The sequence below is a fragment of the Eulemur rufifrons genome, chromosome 5 (assembly GCF_041146395.1).
Source record: "Eulemur rufifrons isolate Redbay chromosome 5, OSU_ERuf_1, whole genome shotgun sequence".
Lineage (NCBI taxonomy): Eukaryota > Metazoa > Chordata > Mammalia > Primates > Lemuridae > Eulemur > Eulemur rufifrons.
The window spans coordinates 22140731-22155971 of NC_090987.1; the positions used below are offsets into that span (position 1 = coordinate 22140731).

The following is a 15241-nucleotide window of genomic DNA, read 5'->3' on the forward strand; positions in this document are numbered from 1 at the left end:
CTGTGTCATCTCAGCCCTGCTGGCGAAGGTGAAGTTGGGGATGAGTGTGGAAGAGCACACAGCACGGGAAAGGCTGTGGTTCATTGCGCCATCCTCACGGTTGGAGTCATTACCAGCATCTCCATTATGTGCATGGCCAAGGTGATGTGTCACTGGGGCACAGTGACAGGGTGTGGCTCTCTGGTAGACAGGCTTAACCCTGCAAATGAGCTTGAGTACCGACTGCCTCGTTTTCTTGCCAGAGGCCTCCAGTTTGGTTGGCAGAGTGGTGACCAGCTGGCCAATTGGACGGGGCTCTTTAATGTCACGGACGACCCAGCAGTGCAGAGCGGCAGTGACTCCAGCTCCAGGTACAGAACCCGGTGAATGGCCAGGGAGGGGGGAAGCTGGCCCTGTAGTGACCCTGCAGCCCCTGCCCCCCAGGTGGACAGTGTGCCCTCAGGGAAGAAGCAGGTTCGTTCTGGTGGCTCAAACCTCAGTGCATTTTGGTATGTCCACCTGTCTCCTTTAACCTGAGGGGTGAACGGATTCGAAAGATGAGGGGTAGAACCCAACCACAACAAAGTAGGGACTCGATGCCCCTTCTAGCAGTGATGGGGGGAGTCTTGGTCTCAAGCCTCCATTTGAGGGTTGGGGGCCAAAGCTCTGTCCCCGCTGCAGGGATTTCGGATATCAGCCGGCAAGAGTGTGTAGGTGTGCGTGGGAGTGGGTGGTGGCAGGGGGTGGGTGTCAGGCAGGGGTCCCTGCTCCTGGAGTCCGCTGCCCAGCCAGTCCCTGCTCTGCCCACAGGCGAGGCCACCCTTGGCTGGGGCAGAACCACGTCCATCAAGGTGGCCCTGATACTTGACATTCGCACCGTCATGTGGTTATTTCCTCTTGACCTGTTGTAGTGTTTGGAGCTAAAATCAGTGACTCAGGGCACTCTATATATTCATGAGTACAAGTTCAGTACTATTTGTTGAATGAATACAAATGGGATGTTCTCAGGTGGGGCATACTTGGTGCAGGGGGGCATTGTGGGGAATTTTTGCAGACAAGGCAGGATGCTCCATCTGCTCGGAGCTGGGTGTGGCTGGAACCTGCCAGCTAAGGGTTCCCAAGGGTTGAAGAAGCTGGTTGGTGTCTTAATTTTTGTTTTTCTAAGTAGGGACTAACTCTGAGATCCATTTCCCTAGAAGAGAAGCGTTTTCATCGCTGGTAATTTTGACACCCAAACATTAAATTGACCCTGCAGAGGAGAAACAATGGGTTTTTCAGGGACCTCTAATATGTGGTTTTGTTCAATACTTTGAGAAATTAAAGATGTGGCTCTTATATCAGAAACCAGTGGGGCAAATGTCCACAGACAGGCCTGAGGGTGTGGGGATGGCCACACGCCACGACGTGGGCTCGAGGGTCTCATGCTGGCCTTTGGGACCACAGTTCTTTCCGTGCAAGTGCAGGGGAGCCCTGGCCAGCTGCTGGGCCCTGGGATGTCGCGGGGAGGGGGGCTGTGTGAGTGGTCCCCGGTGGCCCTTCAGAGGTTGAGCCTCCAGAGATGGCCTGTCTGCCCTGTGACCATCCCACCAGGTGGGGGGTGGTCTAGGGAAGTCAGCAAGTATCTGCCCCCCCCTGCTAAGGACTCCTGGAAGAGTTCATTGAGAGGTTTTGGCTGGAAAATGCTAGTCAAGTGAGCAGGGCGGACAGGCCCTGGGAAGCTGTTTGTGGGCAGACGTCCCGGCAGCCACCAAAATTATCACATGGGCTCCATCCCTGACTTCCCAGGCTGCCAGCATCTTTTGTCTTCCCTTCCTCTTTCCGCAGTTTTAGCTCTCGCTTCTCTGTCCCTCCCGCTCTTCCTGCGTTCTTCTCTCCCTTTCTTCCTGCCGCCCTTTCTGGGTCACCTTCCTTTCTCCTTCCCCATTTCCTTCCTCTCTCCTCCGCGTCCCTCTCTCCTGCCCCCTTTCTCATCTCTCTTACCCGGGATTTTCTCTTCCTCTTCCCCCCTGCTCCCAGTGGTCCAGGACAGCCTCCCCTTTCCTGCCAGCTGGGACCCCTCAGGGTCTGACGCTCCGCTGACCTCTGCCAGTTCGACTTTGGAATCAGGTGCGCTGCGTGCAGCCTCGTTGCCGGCTGAGTCGATTTCCTTCCGGGGAGTGGACCACGAGTTCCCTTAGTCACAGAATACATGTCATGACCACCCATCCCCAGTTGTTCCGGGACAGTTCCAACTTCAAATCTCAATTTCTAGTTGACCCCCGAAGTACGCATCTCTGTGAAAGACTGCGATGTGTATACTTCCCACATGTGAGAAAAAACGGTTAATGCAATTCGAATTGAACCGAATGTTGGAGATTTTTTACCTTGGTATAATAAAAACGAGCAGCTTCTGCCGTCTTCAAAATGCAGATTTGCAGGGCTTGGGGGGGGACCTGTCGAGGACGCCGTGCACATCGTCCCAGTTAACGACTCTCCAAGTCTGGAATGTGGGATGAGCTCCGTGGCATTATTCAGCTATTGAATAATTCAGCGCATGCCGTATTTTGCTATGTATAGTTGTGTGGTGTGTGGAAGTGTGGTGCGACCTGCTATCATTTATTATTCACAGGGTTGGAAGGGAAGTCAGGAAGTACCAAATATAACCAGGGGACAGAGAGGGGCTAAAAAGCAAATGACTCATACGTTGTATACTCAAGCAGCAGCCACAGGGAGAAGGAGCCAGTCCAAATATTAGTCTGGAAAACTCCAAACAAGACCACAAAGAAAATCCAGGCCAGATAGTGCTCATGGAGACTGTGGTCAGATCTCATTGCCCAGGGGCTGGGGGAAGTCCAGGCTGCACTGGAAAGGTGTGAGCTATAAAATATACATTGACGTATAGCTTTAATTTCAAGTCTAGGTCTACAAAGTGTTGTCCAGTAAGCACCCTTGGGGGAACTGCTTTAATTAGAGGGTAGGGAATAATTTTTAATCGGCAAACGTTTCCATTTAAGTGGGTGCTCTGAACAAGCAGGATGGTCTTTGAAGACATTTCTCACCCTATTGTTCAAATTGTGTGTTTCCATTTCCATCTCTCCAGCGAGGCAGTGGTGTGCTTCTTCATCTGAATTCTTAGCACCCAGGAGGGCACTTGCCATGTAGTAGGTGCTCAGTAAATGCGAATTGAACAAAAGAATGAATCAAGCAGGGAAACAGTAAAGGCTATTGGTACAAAAGCCAACTTTAATTTCAGTGTTCCTGAATCTTCCCTTAGAGATTTATTCCCTTGGATTCAACTTTGTCTCTTGTGTCTTTGAAAAGTTATCCCCAGGAGGGCGAAACACTTTATAATCATAAACTCTTTCATAGGTTGGAATTACCAGAGAATTTTCTCTTTTTGTTTTTTTTTTTGAGACAGAGTCTCGCTCTGCTGTCTGGGCTAGAATGCGGTGGCGTCAGCCTAGCTCACAGCAACCTCAAACTCCTGGGCTTAAGCAATCCTTCTGCCTCAGCCTCCCGAGTAGCTGGGACTACAGGCATGCGCCACCATGCCCGGCTAATTTTTTGTATATATTTTAGTTGTTTGGCTAATTTCTTTCTATTTTTAGTAGAGACGGGGGTCTCACTCTTGCTCAGGCTGGTCTCGAACTCCTGACCTCAAGCAATCCTCCTGCCTCGGCCTCCCAGAGTGCTAGGATTACAGGCGTGAGCCACCGCGCCCGGCCTGAGAATTTTCTCTTGAGAAGAGCAGATCGAGGGGCAGCCGGAGAGTTCCGGGCTGCTGGGTGGAAAGAGGAAGGCGGAGTGCTGGTGGGTGGGATGGGGCGGGGGGATGTATAAAAAGCAGATGGGGGGGGCAGCGGAGGCAGATTTCATACTCCCCCATGGCTGACTAGAAACTGCCCCAAACACCCCACTCCGAGCATGGCCCTTCTGGGAGCGGGAGAGCGAGGGAGGAGGCAGAGTACTTGTCCTCCCTGGCCAGCTCAGGACCTTGACCCCTCTGGCCTGGCCCAGCTGCCAGGGCGACTGCTCTGAGGACAGGGAGGCAGCAGTCCCCCAGGCACAGTCCCAGCAGCCAGAGCTGCCTCTCAGCCTGGCCTGTAGCCACAGCACGAACGGCTTCACTCAGCCTCTGCCAGCTGGGCCCTGCTCCACATCCAAGTCCTTGTCCTCCTGCCAGTATCCACCTCCTCCTTGAAGCCTTCCCTGATAGCCTCAGCCCGCCCGACTCCCCTTTAACTCCCCCTTCTGTAAGATACATCTTCCTCAGGGCAATTTCTGTCATTACACACTCAGAGAACTCTCTGGCTATGCACGTAAGCCGCTCCGTGTTTGCTCAGGCATGCCCCATGGCCCTAGGAGCCTCTTGCCCTGGAGAACTGGGCTGGACGCCCTGTCTATGCACCTCCTGAGCCCTCTGGACCCTCCAGCTCCAGGCACAGCCCACAGGCCCCTTGGCTGTCTGGCCTCATCGGCCCCTTCTTCCAGACTCCACGCCAGCCTTGGCCCGGGTCTTACTTCCCACTGGGATGGGCTGGCAAGAGGAGGTGTGGAAAGGCAGCCCGAGGGACACCTCTCTGAGGTCCAGGGCAGGGCTGGCCCAGGCTGCCTGTTGCTGGGGCAGTCTTCTCCCTGTGCCACTGGGCTCCAGGTTGGAGTGCAGAAGATGTCCCAAGTTGGGGGGTAGCACCAGCTACAGGAGAAAAGAGAAAGCCCGAAAGCGACGACGCAAGAGAGCCCCCTCTGCGGAAGAACGAGCCGAGTGAGTGTGGAGGGCCTGGCCTGCGCCCTCCTCCCTGGGTGACAGCTGTGTGTGTGTCTGACCTGTACCATGTCACACTGGGCTTGGAATTGTCATATTTTAGAGCTGGAAGGAACTTGTCTGAATTCAGCGTAGCACTTTATTATGCTATAGTGAATTGTTCTCTCATTGTTTCAAGACAGTGTATAATGACATAATAAACTGCAAGGTGCAGATGGCGAATGCTCCAAGAGGTTAATGTAGAAGTCAGAGGTGCTTCTGGGAAGGGGAGACTCAGCTTAGATGTCAATGGCAATGCCCCTCGCTGGGCGTCACGGGGGCCAGCTGTGTGCCAGGCACTGTGCTGGGCGCCTTACCTGTGCTGTCCCCTGTAATTCTCAGCATCAAACCTTTGAGGTGACTGCTGCCTTTATCCCCATTTTACAGATGAGGAAACTGAGGCACCAAAAGGCTAGGTCATGTCCAGGTGGTGGGTGGTGGAGCTGGAGCACCCCATGTAGTGTGACTCCGGGGTCTTGGCACTCATGGCAGGGTTAGAGCGATTCTTCCTTTGCGCAGCTCATCCAAGGTGGGGGAGGTCTCCTCGCCTTTCCTCCCCGAGTCCTGTCAACCTTCCATTCCTGCCTCTGCTCCTGGCGTTAGACCGTGATAAAAAGGCCCTGTGGATTTAAGTAGATTTCTTCTGTGCATATTGTTGTCAGAGCTGCACGGTTGGTCTCAGACAGGATGATCTTTAGGGTCTCTCGTCTCCTCTGCCGTCTTTCCCACTTTTTATCTTCTGTGGCCTCCTCCTTCCCCCCGCCCCCTCCCGCACTGTGCTCAGGGCTTTCCTGGTTGTTATGCCTGGAAAAAGCTTCCCTCCACCTGCTCCCGGGGATTCTGTGTCTCAGAGAGGAGCCCTTGGGGCGCTGCTACCCAGGCAATCCCAAATTCCAAGCAGGCCTTTCTGGTCAATTTTCACTTCTGCGGAAAAGGGACAAAGGGCTGGAGCTCTTGGGCTTCATCCATCTGGGAAGAATTTGGAGAGGCAGGTTTTGCGGGATGTACTTGGGCTGGGGGCTGGAAAAACGAATGCTAAAGCAAACCTGGTGGCTTCTCCTGTGGTCCACGCACCGATGTGGGCGCTCAGGGCCTGGCAGAAGCCGGGCTGCGGGCACGTGAGGCTCTGCCACATTGGGAGCTGCTGTCCTCGGAGCATTTGTATTTACTTACAGTTTCCTCTCCAGAAAGTTCTTCCTACACGTCTGTGTAGGGCTCTGTACCACTATTCTGTTCCCTGTGCAGAGTGGCCTTCCTTGACCCCCCCACCACTCTTCCAGGAACCCTCCAATCCCTGGCCTGTTTTTTTTTCGTTTCTTTCTTTTTTTGTCACGCTCATGGCTACCTGGCACCATGGTGAATGAATATTTCACTGCCTGTCCTCACGGAGGCTCCACGAGGGTGGGGGTTTTGTCTGGCACGTCCGTCACCGTAGTCTGACCTAAAACAGTAGCTGGCACACAGCAGAGGATCAGCGCAAACCTTAGATGACTGAAGGAGAAGAAAAGCCCTCCGCACTTGCCGAGGGCACAGACAGGCCGTGGAGCGGCTGTGATGAGGGCTGGGCCGGAGGGGTGCCCGGGCTCTGCGGACACAGGGGAGGGAGGGCGGGGGGGGGGGGGGCAGCCTAGGAAGCTGACCCTGGGCTGACTCCGGCGGATGAAGAGGTGGGAACGAGGGAGACACAGTGAGGAGTGTGTCCAGACAGAGACACTGATCCGGGTGAGAGAAGAAGGCGGAATCGTGTCCCTGGCACTGGGGTGGAGAGGGCCGCTTGGGAGGTAGAAGTGGGGACAGTTGGTCAAAGAAGGACAAAGAGGCAACTAGGAGGCAGCGCTTGGCTTGAGCACCTGGGGGGATGGGGTCGAGGCCCCCCAGGAGCGGTAGGGACCTGACCGGCGCTGGTGTGGACAGTCTGAGCTGTTGAGCCAAACTTTACAAAAGGGAGCTTTTCAGGGCCCCCCGGTCTGGCCTGGAAAATAAGGTCACCACAGACTCACTCTCGTAGGGAGTGTGCTGGACACTCATCCGGGGCCCTGCAGAACTGCTGGGAGGGGAGGAGGAGTGAATCTAGGCTTCAGGCTTTGCCTCTGACCTCCCTGTCCCCACCCCGTGCCAGGAATGACCGTCAGACTTGGCGCAAGGTGCACACCTGGAGCACATTAACCACAGGATTGTCTAGGGTGGCGCTGAGGACATCAGGCTCTTTGGCTTTCAGTTCTGGTTGCTCGAAACAGCTCTGGTGATTCCTGGAGACAGATGAGGGAACTGTGGCCCAGAGAGGGCAGGTGAAGTCCAAGGCTGCCGAGCCGGCTGTGGTCCAGCCAGGGTCGGAGCCAGGTCTCTCCACGGCCATGGCAATGTCTCCTGGCAGCTGTGACCTGCAGTTATGAACAGCGGAGCCCTTCTTGCCTCTCTCTTGCCTACTTGGGAAGACACTCCCGTCCTTTGAGTTGTCAGGCTGCAATTTTCAGACTCTGATTTCTGCGCGTTCGCTCTGATGGGTAGTGTGCTATCTCGAGACAGCAGCTGTTCTGGCTCTAGAAATAGCACTGAGCTCACTGAAGGGCTGTCGCCCTTGGTGGGGGGGAGGGGCTGCTTACTGAGAAAACCCCCAGGGAACCGTGGCTGTCAGAGTCAGGGCAAGGGAGTGCACTGAAGTGATTAAGAGCATGGGTTCCAGGCTCTCACAAACCTGAGGTCTCTTTTCCAGTGCCACCATTTACTAGCTGGATGGTTGGACAAGTTGTTATACTTTACGTCTTGTAGTTCAAGTCTCAGGTATAAAATGGGGAAATAATGCGTGTCTCATAAAGCTGTTGGGAGGATTAAACCAGACAAAGTTAAAGGATCTGGTATCAGGCCGCCACATACAGTTACACAGGGTGGGCACTGCACAAAGGTACTCACCCAAGGAGTCAGGTGGGGCTGAAATCCAGCTTGTTCTCCCTTGGCTAGTCGTGTGCCTGGCATGTGGCTTGATTTATCTGGGAAAAAGATGCTTTTTCCTAAATTGCACATAGGTGCCGTATGGGCTAATGGTGCTCCTACCCAATGTGAAATAAATAAACCCCTTTGTACCTCTCTAAGAGTCTGTACCAGGCTTGATAGGGGCCCAGGGGCTTAAATTGCTGAGCTGGGGCAGCTTCCCTGCTCCTCTGAGGTTGGTGGAGGCCTAACAGGTGTGCTCTTGCATGACACAGATTGCTCCCTGGGCTGCTAGTCACTGGAATATCATCAGACCCAGAGTGTTGTGGCCCCCAAGCAAGGCACATTGGCCCTGGAGAAGCTCCAGAGAAGAGACCTGGTCAACAGGGGAGCCTCTGAGGGACAGACTCATGGGGAAAGGCTGGTAGAGCAAGATTCTCTCCGGGCCCAGACCCTGAGTGTGCTGAGACACGACCTTCTCAGCCTGCAAAGCTGGAGCACAACGGGAGGAGGGGAACTCATGTCTGGGACCCCCATGGTCACCTCTTTTAGGCCTTCTGCATTTGTCTTTTCCCTTATGGAGGCTGTCACTGCTGACCAGGCAGCCCTGACCCCGCAGCCCTGAGCACACAGAGATGGGGCAGGATGGACGCAGCCTGGCGCCAGCATTGGCAGCCACCCAGCCCCCGAGAGGAGCTGGGCTCCCCATATGACTGGCTGGGGCTATGCATACCTGCGAGATGCTCCAGCGTGTTGCCAGGGTCCCCTCCCCTTCGGCGTGGGGAGAGATTGTCTTTCCAGAACTGCAAGAAGAGACAGTGACGAACTCACCTTGAGAGGCTAATGGAGTTTAAGAAGGTTGGAGAAGATGCTTCTCTCAGTCTTCTAGCAGGGTAAGGAGAAGCTCGAGATGGTTGAAGAGAGGTCCATGACTTAAAAAGAAAAGGGCATTTGTTAGTCATCTCCAATAATAAAAGAATCATAACCCCATTATAGAAAACTTATAAAAATACAGAAAATTATTTTAAAGAACACTTATATTCCCACTACTCTGAGACACTCCTATTAATATTTGGTTACAGTTCTTCCCTTTCCCCATGCATTCACAGATGCATATATTATTCTTTTTGGAAACCATAATTTTGTAACTTGCATTTTTCATTCCATGTTAGCATGTGAGCATCTTCCTATGTCATTAGATTTAAAAAATTAGATAAATTTTTTAAAATTGCATCACATTTGATTCAGACCAAACAGGGATTTCCGTAGCTTCCTCCAGAATGCAGTCCCTGAGCGTCCTGTTGGAAGTGGATGTACGGTGACCCAGTGTGGCTGTGCTTCTCGAAGTCTTGCTTCCTGTCTTCATCTGTTTGGGCTGCTGTAACAAAATACCGTAAACTGGGTAATTTATAAACAATAGAAAGTTATTGCTCACAGTTCTGAAGTCCGAGAAGTCTAAGTTGAAGGCATCAGCAGATTTGGTGTCTAACGTGGGGCCCTGTTCCTCATAGATGGTACCTTCTTGCCGTGTCCTCGCGTGGTGGAAGGATAAAAGGCTCTTTCAGGCTTCTTTTATAAGGGTCTCGCTCCATCCTTTTTTTTGAGACAGAGTCTGGCTGGAGTTCAGTGGCCTCATTATTGATCACTGTAACCTCAAACCCCTGGGCTCAAGCGATCCTCCTGCCTCAGCCTCCTGAGTAGCTGGGACTACAGGTGCAGGCTACCATGCCCGGCTAATTTTTCTATTTTTAGTAGAGATGGGGTCTCTCTTGCTCAGGCTGGTCTTGAACGTCTGACCTCAAGCAATCCTCCTGCCTCGGCTTCCCAATGTGCTAGGATTGCAGGAGTGAGCCACAAGCTTCTAGCTCCGTTCTTGAGGACAGAGTTCTCGTGACTTAATCAGCCCCAAAGGCCCCACCTCTTTGTATCATCACGTTAGGGATTCAGTTTCAGTATATGAATTTCGGGGGGACATACACATTCAGACCATGGCTCCTCAAGTCAATCATCTTTACAGACCGAGCTAGAGCAATGCAGCCCCCAAAAGCAAAGCCCAGGTAGGATGGAGAAGGAAGCAGGGCTATTAGCTGCATTTTTCAGATGAGAACACAGCTTTAGAAACAGGTATGGGGCAGTTTTGGTGAGTTGGCTGAGGTACCCTGTTTTCAGGGTATCTGGGATTTGTTTTGATCGGTTATAGGAAGACATACAGATACAGAAGTGACTGTCACAAAGGAAGAGGTTTTCATACTCACAGATCCCTGGAGCAGGAGGCCGGGCGCACCGTGCAGGGCCACGTGGGCAAGCCCCAGGGTCAGGCAGAGCGAGCCGGGGGAGAATGTGCACAAGAGCTTTTATAAGATTTCCATGAGAAGGAGCCTGTGAGCCAGGGCTTGCAGCTTGGGATTGGCTGGTCTGAATAATTTCAGCGGGCTCTGGTGAGTAGGGGCTGTCCCCAGTTGCCTAGGACCTGGCCCTAGGGTGATCGGGGCAGGGGCTCTTCTGGAGGCCCAGACTTGGCAGCCTGATGGAGCAGGTGTTTGGGGGCATGGCCCTGGGTCGGTTTGCATATGAAAAGTGCACTGGCAGGCTAGTCCTTGGCTGTCTCCAGGAGCTGGCCATCCCTGGGAGGGCAGTACCGCCAGGGTCAGAAAGGGCCCGGGGGTCAAAGCATCAGAAACACATGGCTAATGCTTACGGTCTGCAGCAGAGATGGGTGATCAAGGACATGCCCACATCCAAGCAGAACTTAGTGTGGGCTTTATCCTCAGAGTGGCAGGGAGAGGTTTACTAATCACAGCAGAAGGAGGATGTCACCAGTGCAGATGGTGGAGACACTTCCTGAGTTGTTCATCTCTGACTCAGCCCTGCCGTCAACCAGCTGAGGGACTGTAAGCAAGTCTCTGCCTCCGTGTGGCATCCGCTGGCAGCACGTGCCTTTTAGTGGCAGGAGAAAGGGGACAGAAGGGAATGAGCATTTCTTGAGCACTTCCTGTGTGCCAGTGCTTTCCCTGAAATGCTCATCAATGTCTTTTCTCAACCCTGTCCCATGCATTGCATTTTGTTCTGCTGATTTCACAGACAAGGAAACTAAGGCTCAGAGAAGTGACAGGCCTAAAGTGGCTGTCTGAGTCTGTTCAGGCTGCTGTAACAGAATACCATAGGCCAGGTGGCTTTTAAATAGAAATTTATTTCTCACAGTTCTGGAGGCCCGGAAGCCCAAGGTCAAGGCAGTTTAAGTTTCAGGTGAGGACCCGCTTCCTGGTTTATAGACATCACCTTCTTGCTGTATCTTTACATAGTGCAGGTGGCAAGGGGTCTCTCTCAGGCCTCTTTCATTAGGGCACTGATCCCATTCATGAGGGCTCTGTCCCCATCACCTACCAAAGGCCCCACTTCCCATACCGTCACCTTAGAGGTTAGGATTTCAACATAGGAATTTTGGGGGCACACAAACATTCAGACCATAGTAATGGCTAGTGAGGGGCGGAGGGATGTGAAGCCAGTTCTGAAAGTCTCTCCACCCAAAAGCCACTGCACAGCACAAGACCACCGGGATTACTACACTGCCTAGCTCAGCATATGAGTGATGTTGGGGACGCAGAGGAAGGGGGACCAAGGAGGAGGGGAGGCAAGGCAGAGGCGGCTTTGTGGAGGCTGATCAAAGGGGAGATGCTGCCCTAGTTCAAACAGATTGTTTTAAGGAGGAGAAAAATGAGACTCAGAGAGGAGAAGTGATTTACCCAAGGTCACACAGCTGGTTTATCGCCGTATCCGAGATGTGTCTGCAAGCCTCCACCTCCCTGAGGACTCTAGGATAAGTCTCTTCCTGATGATCATCTGTCTCACTTGAATCCGGAGCTTTGCTTAGCAGCAGCCTGGGGTCCTGGCTTCACCTGACCCACTGGATTCCAAAGGGCTTAGTGACACCGGCTCTGGTTGCAAACGATCATCTTTGTGATAAGATCACTTACAGCAGCTATGTGACTGGAAAACTACGTGAGTTAGAGCCAAGGTCATGGACTTATCTTATGGCCCTAGGCTGACGCCTTGTTCTTAGTGGTAGATAATGGAATCCATGTTAGCTAGTTAAAGCAGAAAGGGATTTATGAAGGGCACGGCTGGCTGCTTTGGAAAAGCTGAAGCAATGGCTGGGCTTCCAGGAGGGCCTCCCCAAACTGCAGCGAAATGGTGCCACCGTGAAAGCTGCTGTCTCTGATGCAATCACGAAGGTGCTGCCACTCCTGCAGTTTCCAAGAGCCATGCCACCTCCCACATTCTGCACCGGCAAAACTGTGCCTTTATCCTTGCCATTCTTCTCCTGTAACAGCTCTGACAGTCTCATGCAAATGCCTTCGATTGACTGAACCAAACTGTTCTAACCTAGCTAGAACCCTAGCTGCAAAGGAGTCCGGAAATGTCATTTTTAGCTTTCTTGACTCTGTAGTACGGAAGATATAAGGGTAATAAAGACATAGTCCCTGTGTTTGAGATACTCGCAGTTTGGAAGGGGACACAGATAATATGAACAGACTATCATAATACAATGTCATTGACTGTAATTAAGAGACAGTGTATAGGGGGTGCCCAGGTTGGGGGTCAGAGAAGGCTTCCCAGAAGCGTGGGCACTTGAGCTGGGTGGAAGGATCAATTTGAGTTTATCAGATGAGAAAGACAGAGAAAGGAATCCCAAAACACCAGGGAAACAGAAAAAGATGACTTTGATATTTTGGGAATATTTCATACCTCATTCTTATTAACTCTGCCTAAATCCTTTCATGCCATGAGAACAGGAACCAATTTATTTTGTAAATAGGGGCCAATTTGGTGTGTAAGATGTTTTAATATTTTAAAATTTTTTTTTTTTTTTTTTTTTTTTTTTTTTTTGAGACAGAGTCTCACTCTGTTGCCCGGGCTAGAGTGAGTGCCATGGCGTCAGTCTAGCTCACAGCAACCTCAAACTCCTGGGCTTAAGCGATCCTACTGCCTCAGCCTCCCGAGTAGCTGGGACTACAGGCATGCGCCACCATGCCCGGCTAATTTTTTGTATATATATATTTTAGTTGTCCATATAATTTCTTTCTATTTTTAGTAGAGACGGGGTCTCACTCTTGCTCAGGCTGGTCTCGAACTCCTGACCTCGAGCGATCCACCCGCCTCGGCCTCCCAGAGTGCTAGGATTACAGGCGTGAGCCACCGCGCCCGGCCTTAAAATTATTTAAATATGTAATTATACTACTTAAAAATTAAGTATTGAATTACATTGAAATTATTAAGGACAAATAGAAATATAATTTTAAAAGTATTAAATATGAAATTATATTTAAAAATACATTATTTTTTAATGATAAAGTGGTGATAAAATACAATAGTAACAGCAATAATAAAAATACAAATATTTTAGAAAGAAGCCAGAATGTTTCAGGATTTCTAAAGCGGTACGTACAGAGTTTGCACACATGATTTTGGTGTGTAAGGGTGCGTGGGAAATGCCTGCTGCCCGGTGCTGGGAGGGGTTCTGGGAACGACTCCAGGGATGCCTGATCCTGGCTCGCAGAGCCCAGCAGCAGCCACCGGGGTACCCTCACTTCTGATTCTCACAGGCAGCCTGTTGTGAGGCCACTGTCCCCACATTTACAGGCTTCTGGCCCTGCAAGCTCCTTGATTCGTGCTGTCGAGGCTGTCCTGGGATCCAACCCTCCTAGCTCCATCCGGCCCAGCCTCTGGCCACCAGGAGGAGAGGCCATGAGGAGAGGGCTCACCCGGCCTCTGCCCCGGGAGGCCAGAGGGCCCTTTTCAGGGGACATCAGCTGTCCTCATAGCCAAGTGGCAGCAGGAGCAGCTTTTGTCAGTGCAGAGGCTCCAGTCGTGGCTCTGCCACCTTCCAGCTGTGGGGGCTCTAGGCACGTTAGTTTACTCCCAGAGCCTGTTCATGATGCTGGTGATGGTCACTTTCCTCATAGGCTGGTTAGAAAGATTAAAAGTGGATGCATCCATCCACATCAAATGCCTGGCCTGGCGCTTGGCCTGTGGTAAGGGCTCAGCTGGTGTTGGTTGAATTGGTATTGATGTTCTGCATGAAGCTGGCAGAGGGACCCTGAGGTGGCTGTGGCATGCCTGGAGCCAGCTGGTGCTGGAAAGGGCTTGGGCTCTTCCCCAGTTGGGCCTAGACCAAGCCCCCATCCTGCTCTGCACTGACACTGTGGCTTGGAGCCCTGTCTGGGCAGCCTCAGTTTTCTCAGCTGTCAAATGGGGAGGAAGAAAGGTCATCTCTCAGTGTGAGCACAAGGATCAAGTGAACCGATGGAAATGGAAATGCTTTGCAAAGTAGAAAAAACAGGAGAAATCTCAGGAGGTTTTCCCAAGAGGAGGAGAAAGCAGGGAAGGGCAGGCCTGGCTGGGGGCCTGAAGGCTCACTGCTGGACTCCCGGTGCTGTCACCTCCAGGACTCAGGTCTCTCGTTTTCTCTGATCTCAGAGCGCAGAGCATCCCTCCTCCCCTCTCCTTTGCAGCACTTGAAACCAAATCTGCTCTGACTCTCTCTGTTTGCTGAGATGGGTTCATGCTCCCATACACGCTGCATTGTTCATGGCCCCTGTCCCAAGCTGTGGTCTCTGCACCCTCTCTAGAGGGGAGCACTTCCGCAGCTGGGGTGCTGAGAGTAACTGACCACCCAGCAATCAAACCAGAGGGCCCTGTGCTCTGCCTGGAGCCCCCACCGGTCATCTGCTGGGGTGGGGCTGCTTTGCATTACTTATTTGATGGGAACAGACAGCCACCCCTGAATAAGAGCCTCTGCAGGCCTCCAGACCTGGCCTGCTTGTCTGTGTAACCTCTGTCCCTGTTCATTCCCAGGTACTTTGACTTTTACGAGGGGCCTTTTGAATACAACTCCACAAGATGCCTGGAGCTGAGGCACGAAATCCTGGAGGTGAAGGTGCTGTCCATGTGAGTGTGGCGGGCTGGGGGGTGGGCGCACGGTGCACGTAGGGGTGGGGTGGGGGCGGGCGTGGCAGAAGGAAACAGGAAACACGCAGTAGATCCCCAGAGAGCAGAAAGTAGGTCTCCTTCCCCGGGCCACTGGCATTTGGAAAGCCCTGGAGGCCTGGAGCACAGCGATGATTGTGCCTGTTTTATGACAGAAGGCCGAATTTGCAAGGTCACCGCCGATGACTTGGGTGTTAAAGTCCCCAGCTCAATTACCAGTCTTCTTGATTATTATCGCCGGGCTCCTCTTGTGTAGAAATCGAAGCGGGCACAGGAATGTCTTACCTGAAATTCAGTACTTTGCACCGTAGGCTGAAAGTACTCAGCAATCAGGGCGATTCAGAAGCAGATTTGGTTTCAAGTTCTGCGAAGGAGAGGGGAGGAGGAGGAGGGACGCTCTGTGCTCTGTGATCAGAGAAAGTGAGAGTACGTGCTATGGCCTTTTAAAATTTTAATTTCAATAAAAATTGGATTTTTTTTTGATTATTTAAATGATGCAAAATTCAAATGGTCCAGATGGTTATTCGGTGAAGAGTCCCCTGGCACGGTTCTGCTCCCCAGAGG

The 15241-nt window shown here is 52.2% G+C and overlaps 1 protein-coding gene across 3 annotated transcripts in view; it reads left to right on the forward strand.

Moving 5' to 3' along the window:
• Positions 1–15241, forward strand: part of ST8SIA5 (ST8 alpha-N-acetyl-neuraminide alpha-2,8-sialyltransferase 5) — a 49641-nt gene that overhangs the window by 19693 nt on the left and 14707 nt on the right. The window contains exons 2-3 of one of the 3 annotated variants that reach the window (XM_069468022.1): positions 243–350; positions 14546–14638. The exons of 1 other annotated variant lie outside the window; for it this stretch is intronic. In XM_069468022.1, coding sequence (XP_069324123.1) covers positions 243–350; positions 14546–14638 — 201 coding nt within the window. The remainder of the gene's footprint in view (positions 1–242; positions 351–14545; positions 14639–15241) is intronic. One more of the 3 variants, XM_069468023.1, reaches the window with a different exon arrangement.